Here is a 9592-nt window from a genome sequence, read left to right as displayed (position 1 = left end):
ATAGTGTGTTGTCTGCTTCCGCTTGGTGTTGTCCGCCTAGTGGTCTTGTTAAAGTGAATGTAGACGCCCACATTGCTGCTGGATTGCATGTTGGTCTAGGTACTGTCATCAGAAATGAGGTTGGGGATATACTTCTTGCTGTTGTGAAGAGGTTTGAAGGCGTGAGGGATGTTGACCAAGCAGAAGCGGCTGCCGTCGGGTATGGTATGCTCATTGCTAGGCATTTTATTACAAGAAAGCATGGATTGAAAGTGACTCAATCAACACTGTCAAAAGGTCAAAAAGTATGATAGTGGGCTGCTCTCCACTAGCTTTGATTTATGATGATATTTATTATGTTTCTAAATCTTTTGATGTAATGCATTTGTCTCATGTAAAGCGGGGTGGTAATACGGTAGCTCACTTAGTAGCTAGGGGGGGTACTCGTGGTAGCTCGGAACTCATTTGTATGAACTCTATCCCCCAAAGTATTCTTACTTTGGCAGAGCTTGATGTACAATAATAATGCCGCTAACCGCTTTCTTCGGAAAAAAAAAAAAGTAATTTGTGTTTTTTTTATTACAAAAAAAAAATATGTGTTCTCTTTTATTCCCTTCGTTTTTAAATACTTGCTCCACTTTCCTTTTTCGGTCGTTTTTAAATGCTTACTCCATTTCCTTTTTTTGGAAAGTGACAGGCTAAAGTAGTATCACCCAATCAAAAGTAATTCCTAAATCCTCTAACTAATGCAGATAGGGAAGTAGGGTCGAATCCACAGGGAAACTGGTCTTTCTATTCCTAATTAATTAAAGCAATCTAAATTATAAAGTACCCAATATATTATAATCAAAGGATAACTAAACTATAAGAGTGAAAGTAGGGAAGAATAATAATAGAGGAAATTAATGAATAAAAGACCTAGGGCATAGGTTCACCAATAAATAACATTCCTGGGTAAAGCAATAATTAATCAGATCATAAAGGGTTTTCGCTACGTATTACAATTACAGAATTAATCTACCGGTATTAAATCTCATCTCTCGAATCTCAACTTAACCATTTATAAATTAAACTGCCTATTGAAACAAGACCTAAACATTAATTCCCATCTCTCGAATCTCGAAACATTATTGTCAAACTTATGCATAAAAGATCAGGCCTAATCTAGTCACGGAGCATTAATCAATCAATAGGAAATTAATCTAACATTGACAATCAACAACAATAAATTACCCCTTCATATTATTTATGGATCCCCACAAACCCAAGAAAGAAAACTACTAACACATAATTAAATCTAAAATAATCAAACCAATAAAATAAGACATGATGAAAGAATTAAAGTAAATAATTGAGATTAAAGTAGAAGAAATTGTTACCAAAATAATCTGAATTTAGGAGTTGAGTTAAGAACAAAGTACTAAGAGAGAGGAACTAATCTAAAAGCTAAGTAGAGAGAGAAAGTCTAAGAGAAGAAGTAAGAAAGAGTAAAAAGAAAGATACTAAACTTGATTAACGGAAAAGTATTTATATTAAACTAAAACAAACTTAAACGACGATTAATAATCTACTAATGCTGACACGCGCCCGATCGGTCCCGCCTTTTTACTCCAAAGTACAACTCTCGCGCCCGGCCGGGTGCGAGTTCGGGCGCCAGGTTCTCTTCCCCGCCTGGCCGGGCGGGCCTTCGGGCGGAAGCTCCTTTGGCCGGGTAGCACTCTTGGGCCACTCCTTGGACTTCGATTGGGCTCCAATTCTTTGGGCCAATTTGGATTTCCTCTTCGGGTCGTGAATACTTGGTACAAATGCCCCGGTATCACATATATTGAACCCTTAATCACCGGTTTGATGGCTCTAACCGGCCCTGGGCTATAAAAACTGGTCGTGCATCTCCAATGCTCGTAGATACTCCATAATATCTCGGGAAAATGCTCCAAAAGTGCAAATCCCTACAAAAGTCAACCAAATCTACGAAAACACTAGAAAAAACCTATTAGTAAAAAAAGTGGCTCAAAAGAGCCAAAAATACTACTAATTATGACCAAGGGACGGGGGTAAAATACTTGCATAGGATAGCTCTCGCTGAACTATCGCCCAGCCCTCAAGGTGCGCACTCACTGCCGAGAAAGCAATTAAAGGAGGGCTCACTAGCCCGGCAGAGTTAGCCCGCAGGGCTGACCCGGCTGAACTCTCCACGAAGGAGATTGTACGCCTATAAATAGAGGATAAAGTATAACGGATTGAGGGTAAGACAATCAAGTCATTATACTTTCTACATCTCTCTAAGTACACTTTCTCTCTCTAAACACTCTCTAACTTAAGCTTCGGAGGGGGGTTCCTCGAGCCACCCCCGAGGGCAGTTTACGTGTGCTGCCTTGTGTAGGTAGTTGACGGGACCCGGTTCACCCAGCAGAACCCTTGGATCCGCACCTGGAAGAATTGGCGCTAGAAGGAGGGGTAGGATCATCTAACATGAGGTTCACCAATTGAGCTAGGGACTAGTTAACTAACCACCATGGCCGGAGAAGAAACTGTACAGACACCCATGTCCAAAACTAATGAGACCAGCCAAACACCACAAAAAACATCCCCAGTAGCTGTCGATCCAAAAGGATCCACCGGAAACCCCAAATCGACCATCTCGCAGAAATCCAATCCCATCGGATCGACATCAGCTGCTGCTAAAGCGGCGTCGAAACCAGTAGACCCGGTGGGATCCAGCTCCATTTTCAAATACGGAATGTCATTAACAGGCGCAAACAATGAACTCATTGTTTCAGCACCCGCAGCTCAGAAACAGCAGCCCGTAAATATGTCAGCCATTCTGCAGAACCTCTCTAAGTGCAGTAAGGAGCAGCTGGCTGCAATGACTGCGGTCCTTACCAATATGGGTAAGGGGGCAAGTCCGTCACCGACAGCGGCAGCTGCAGAGCCCGTTGCGAAAAATCCGGCGTCCTTGACCCTCACCCCTGAGCAGAAAGAGCTCATTCAGCTGAGGAAGAAGGTATTGGAGCTGGAAGCTCGTAACCTGAATCGAGAATGGAGTGTGGAGGATAACCCCTGCTCGAATCAGCCCAGAGAACTGAGTGCCACGCAGCAGGTCATCGACCTCAGAGCGAGGACCCAACCTAGAGAAAGATAAACGAGCGCGAATCCAGGTTGTTCCAGATGATTCCCCATTTTGTCGGGAGATTCTGGAGGAACCAATGGAGAAAGTAAAGATGCCAAGCTGCAGATACAACGGAACCACAACACCCAAAAGCCACATGTTAGCTTTTGAGAACCATATGGTACTTGACACTATGGCAGACTCAGTCTGGTGTAAAGCTTTCCCGCCGTTCCTGGAGGGGCTAGCAGCGGAGTGGTATGGAGCCATTCCCAAATGTTCCGTATACTCGTACAGCCAGTTGAAGAGAATGTTCATGGAGCGTTTCATAACCCTGGTAGACCGAACCAAGATGACAACCGAGCTGATGTCATTGGTTCAAGGGAAAGACGAGCCCCTAAGGGAGTTCATCACCAGATTCAACAAGGAGGCAACAACCATCTCAAATATGAGCCAGGAGGTAGCGCTACTAGCAATGCAGAGTGGCTTACTACCAGGATCACCGTTCAGAGCGTATATGGGGCGTAAGAGCCTTAATACACTAGCTGAAGCGCTGGGCAAAGCGCACGAGTTCATCAAAGTAGACGAGACTGACAGAGCAATGCTGGGTAGGAAAGCACCTGGTGACTCAGTTAAGCGAGCAAAGGTCACCCGGGCAGAGAACACGCCCAGGGTGGACCAGCCGAGCAGGGATGAGCAAAACCGCAGAGAAACGGACAGAGCAGTGGGCCTGAGAAGGTCAGACCCAAAGAGAGGGCCAAGGCCTAGGAGGTTTGACCAATATACCCCATTAACCCATTCCAGGTCTCATATATTCAGCGTTAACAAAACTGATGACAAGTGGCAGAGACCCCCGAGGATGGTTAACAGAAATTGTGATACCAGCAAGAGGTGTGACTTCCATAGAGACCATGGTCACACCACTTAAGAATGCACGCATTTGAAAGACAACATAGAAGACTTGGTCAGGAGAGGGTACTTGAATTAGTTTAAGCAGCGCGATGACCCTCCCAGAAGGAGGGATGAAGATAGAGCAGGTCGTCCTGACCATAGAGGAGGTCAAAGGGGCCCAGCCGGAGACAAAGACGTAGATGGCAAGCCAGAAGGCAGGGTGTATGTGATCAGCGGGGGCCCAGTGCATGGGGGTACATTCAACAGAGCGCGAGCTGACCTGCAGGCGATGATACATCAAATAAATGACAATGATAAGCGTAGATGAACACCTCTTCCCCCGTAGCCGTAGGCCACGTTTGATGAGTATGACCAAAAGGGCATAATTTACCCCCATGATGACCCACTGGTGGTGACAATGAGAATCGCAAACTAGGAGGTGGATAAAATATTGATAGACAGAGGCAGCTCAGCCAACATCATATACATCAGTACGTTCAACGAGCTGAAGTTGGACAGAAAAGACCTGAAGAGGGTGAGCTACGAAGTCACCGGGTTTAATGGGTCAAGGCTTACCCTAGAAGGTATAATCAAACTCTCAGTCCGAGTAGGGGAAAGATCAAGAAGGCGTGATGTCCGGGCAGAGTTCGTCGTGATAAACTCCCTTTCACCCTACAATGTGATCGTGGGAAGACCACTCATCCACAAGATAGGCGGGGTGGTATCCACCTATCACCTTGCCATGGCCTACACAACTAATGAGGGATGGTCAGCAAAGCTCAGGGGAAGTCAAAGGACAGCCCACCAATGTTACATAACCGCCCTAAAGCAGCCCGCAAAATAAGACAGCAGCCTGGTTCAGAGAGAAGGCACACTGAACAACCTGAGAGGAAGTCGAGGAAAAGGAAGCGTGAAGAATATCACAGGGAAAAGGATAAACAGAAGCTAGCAATGGAAAACTTTGAGCCCGCATAAGAGGAAATGGCCAGGCCACTTCCCAGTGGGGAACACGTCACAGTCGAGCTCATAGAGGGTGACCCCTCAAGGACGGTGAAAATCGGGAAAGACATTGACCCAGGAGTAGGGGTACACCTTATAGAGCTACTGAGGAAGAACAAAGACATTTTCGCATTTTCCGTAGATGAGATGCCCGGAATTGACCCAGCAGTCATGGTACACAGGCTGAATGTGAAGGAGGATATTAAGCCAGTTAGGCAGAAAAGGCGAAGCTTCTCCACGGAGAAAAACCAAGCAATCCAAGAGGAGGTGGAGAAGCTCCTGGAGGTAGGATTCATTGAACCTTGTGACTACCCAGAGTGGTTAGCCAACGTGGTCATGGTAAAGAAAGCAAATGGCCAGTGGAGAATGTGTGTTGATTTCACATATCTTAATAAGGCCTACCCGAAGGACTGTTACCCGCTGCCGCGGATAGATCAGTTGGTAGACTCAACCAGCGGACACGCCCTGCTAAGCTTCATGGACGCCTTTTCAGGGTACCATCAGATCAGCCTGCATGAGCCACACAGGCAGAAAACCGCATTCATCCACTAGGTGAAAAAATGCATTTGGCAGTGGTTCAAACCCGGTCTAAGGCACCGGTTTGAACCGCTGCCTATGTGAGGGGTGCCAAAAACCAAGTTTTTGGCACCGGTTCAAAACCGGTGCCATAGGGTGGAATAGGCACCGGTTAACCGGTGCCAAAAAGGCCCACTAAATTTTTTTTCAAAGTTTTTGGCACCGGTTAACCGGTGCCAAAAAACCCCCAAAAATCAATTTTTTTTTTTTTTTTTTGTTTTTTTTTGCTTAAAAATTAAATACACTAAATTAAATAAAAACACAAAATATAAATCAAACATCACAATCAATATAAACGATTCTGTATAACATATAATAAATAAAATTTTACAGCATAGATCAATAAAAAAATTACTTATAAATCAAAAAAAATTACACATATAAATAAAAAAAAAAAAAACTACAATATAAATCAAAAAAAAAATATTACAACATCACAATCTAAAAATCCCCATATTCTTGATTCTTGATTCTTGATTCTTGGATTATGTATACCTGCGCAAATTAAAACATCAACAATAAATTGATTAAAATGAACAAGCTGCGAAAAAAATAAAAAAAACCCAGAACAGTTAAAAAAAGAATTAAACCCACAAAATAAATAAAATTAAATTCGATATAAAAAAACCCAGAAAATAAATATAATTAAATTCGATTAAAAAAAAAACCCAAAAAATAAATCTAACAACATTCGAATAAACCCAGAAAAAAAATTAGAAATCGACAAAAAAATTAAAATCGAACAAAAACCCAGAAAACAAAAAAAAATTGTAATCGAAAAAAAAAATCAAAATCTGAAAAAAAAAAATCAAAATCGAAATTGATTAAAAATTTGATTAAAACAAACTTGAAAACAAAAATAAAATAAACCCAGAGATTGAAAAAATAATGAAAATCGAAAAAACCTTAAAATCACGAAAATAAAACCCCAAAACCACATGCAACTTGAAAAACAAAATCAAAATCGAAATTGAAATTGAAATCGAAAAACAAAATCAAAATCGAAAACAACACAATCAAATTTGAAATTGAAAAACAAAAACCCAGAAAATCACGAAAAACAAAACCCGAAAATTGAAAAAAAAAAATCCAGAAATTGAAAAACAAAACCCAGAAATTGAAAAAAAAAAAATCGAAAAACAAAACCCAGAAATTGAAAAAAAAAATCGAAAAACAAAAATAAAACATCGAAATTACTTGAAAATCGAAAAAAAAACCTGAAAATCACGAAATCAAAACCCCAAAACCGCATGCAACTTGAAAAACAAAATCAAAATCTAAATTGAAATTGAAATCGAAAAACATCAAAGTCGAAAACAACATCAAACCGCGGTTTTTGGTCTTCGATTTGTTGTTATCTTCCATTTCTTTTTCGTCTTCAAGTGATAGAAAGGAGGAGGAGTTTCAGAAATACATAGAAATGAAGAACCAAGATCGATGGTGAATTGGCCTGAGCAAGAAGGAAAGAGGAGGAGAGGAGAGAGAAATAGGCGGAGGAGAGGAGAGGAGAGAGAGAATAGGGTCATTATTTAGGGTTTGGGGTATATAAATGGGCGGGTTTTTTTTTTTAATAAATAAAAACCGGTTCAGTTAGGCACCGGTTTGGTTAGGCACCGGTTCAAACCGGTGCCCTTTTTATTTTTGGCACCGGTTTGAGCTGAACCGGTGCCATTTCTCTTTGTTCAAAAACTTGCTCATTTTTAGGCCGGTTTTTGGCACCGGTTTGGCCTAAACCGGTGCCATTAGGGGGGTGCCTATTTGTATTTTTCTACTAGTGATCACTGAAGGGGGAGTGTATAAATACATAGCTATGCCCTTCGGGCTGAATAATGCTGGGGCAACTTTTCAGAAGGCAATGGATAGAGTATTCCTTCACCAGAAGGGTAGAAATGTTAAAATATACGTTGACGACTCAATTGTTAAGAGCGTCACGCAGGCTGGACATATCATGGATCTGGAGGAAACATTTGCCACCCTGAACAAATATAAAATCAAACTCAACCCGAAGAAATGTGTCTTTAGGGTGAGCTCGGGAAAGTTCTTGGGTTTTCTGAACAGCAAGAGAGGGATAGATGTCAATCCAGAAAAGGTCGAAGCAGTCCTCAGCCTGCTTGAGCCTAAGTGCATCAAGGATATCATGCGGTTGACAGGCAGAATGGCCGCGCTTACCAAGTTCACACTACAAGAAAAATCTCTTTTCGTAGCGATTATTTCGTAGCGATTGTACATCACTACAATATGCTAGTATGTTTGTGAAATAATTAAGGATGTCGTATCATTTTTACAATCGCCATGGTTTTCCCATATAAAATCGATACGGAAAACATAATAATACATATCCACACTATTTTTACACATTTATATAATTTTGAGAAATCGTATCATTTACAATCGCCACTAAATCCTAAAAATCGATACGAAAAGCCTTTTCAACACTAGATATATAAATATTGTTTGACAAAGAATACATAAAATATGTCATAGCTTATTGGTAAAACATTTAATATAAGAGTTTGAGGTTGCATGTTCGAATCTTGTAAAGATCATACGCATGTTTTTTTTTTTTTTGAATAAAATGAGCTAAACATTTATAGCGATTGTAATCGCTACAATAATCACCACGATTGGATGTAGTTTTTCGTATCGATTATTGAGGTCAACCCCAGCGATATTGAAAACCACTACTAAAGGCTAAGGCAACGGGGGATATTGTATCGAATGACCATTCGTTGGGAAAGCTTTTTGTTGCAATTACAATCGATACTAAAGGTTAAAATAATCGCTACGAAAAGGTTATTTTCTTGTAGTGTAATCAGCAAGTCAGCAGATAAGGCCCTGCCGTTCTATCAGCTATTGAAAGGGAACAGAGAATTTAAGTGGGGGGGCTAAATAGAAAGAAGCCTTTGAGGGCATTAAGGAGCATCTGACTAAGCTCCCAACAATGATCAGCCCGAAGCTAAGGGAAAAGCTGCAGATGTACATCTCTGCGTCAATACAGACAATCGCAACCGTTCTGCTGGTAGAAAGACAAAAGCAACAAAGGCCAATATACTTCGTGAGCCACGTGCTGACCGAGGCAGAGCAAAGGTACCCATTGGTAGAGAAGCTAGCCTTCGCAGTGGTCACAGCAGAAAGGAAGCTAAAGCCATATTTTGACGCGCATGTAATAGAAGTCCTCACAAACCATATGCTGGAGAAAGCATTACAAAAAATGGATGCATCGGGCAGGTTCTTAAAATGGGCAATTGAGCTTTCTGAGTACGAATTCGAGGTCAAACCTAGAGCAACCATCAAGGCAGAATCTTTAGTAGACTTCATAGTGGAAGCTTCCTACGAGGAGAAAGAGGATGATATTGGGGTCTGGAAGGTGGAAGTGGATGGGTCCTCACCCCAAACGGGGAGTGGAGCAGGAGTCATAATGACATCTCCAGAAGGAAACGTATTCGAGTATGCCATAAAGTTCAAGTTCAAAGCATCGAATAACAAAGCTGAGTATGAAGCGGCACTAGCAGGCCTACGTATGAGCCTCGCAGCCGAAGCCCGCAAAGTACACCTACAAACTGATTCTCAACTCGTTGCCAGCCAACTGCAGGGGGCGTATGAGATAAGGGAAGCCACCATGCTGAAGTACGTAGCCAATGTAAAGGAACTGGCTGCCCAGCTAGTCCACTTCCAGATAGACTTGGTCCCCAGAGTAGGAAACTCTCAGGCCGACGCCTTGTCCAAGTTAGCCAGCTCCACTTTACAAAGCCTAACAAGGACAGAGATGGTTGAAGTACTAGAAGAAAGCAGCATTGCCGAAAAAGAGCAGGTAAACTGCATTGAAAGGTAGAGAGCCTGGTTCTCAGACATCTTGGCGTACAAAGTCCACGGCTCACTACCCAACAATGAAGTACAGGCTAAGAAGGGGAAGAAAGACACTAACTAGTATGTAGTGATGAACGGGGAACTCAACAAAAAGGGCATCTCAAAGCCACTGCTAAGGTGTATTCCAGAGTGGGAGCAGGAGGGCATTATGGAAGAAGCCTACTCCGGAATATG

The 9592-nt window shown here is 42.1% G+C and overlaps 2 protein-coding genes across 2 annotated transcripts; both read left to right on the top strand.

Annotated features, from left to right (window-relative positions):
- Positions 1-3185: 3185 nt before the first annotated feature.
- On the top strand, positions 3186-4013 carry LOC145557507 (uncharacterized). Its single transcript, XM_081618685.1, has one exon. It carries the CDS (start codon positions 3186-3188, stop codon positions 4011-4013), a length of 828 nt encoding a protein of 275 aa, XP_081474811.1.
- Positions 4014-8762: 4749 nt separating this feature from the next.
- Positions 8763-9383, top strand: LOC145557506 (uncharacterized). The gene has a single exon (XM_081618684.1). It carries the CDS (start codon positions 8763-8765, stop codon positions 9381-9383), a length of 621 nt encoding a protein of 206 aa, XP_081474810.1.
- The last annotated feature ends 209 nt before the right edge of the window (positions 9384-9592 follow it).

The sequence above is a fragment of the Chenopodium album genome, chromosome 9, assembly GCF_948465745.1.
Source record: "Chenopodium album chromosome 9, dcCheAlbu1.1, whole genome shotgun sequence".
In the NCBI taxonomy this organism is placed as follows: domain Eukaryota; kingdom Viridiplantae; phylum Streptophyta; class Magnoliopsida; order Caryophyllales; family Amaranthaceae; genus Chenopodium; species Chenopodium album.
This window is presented reverse-complemented; position numbering and strand designations above follow the sequence as displayed.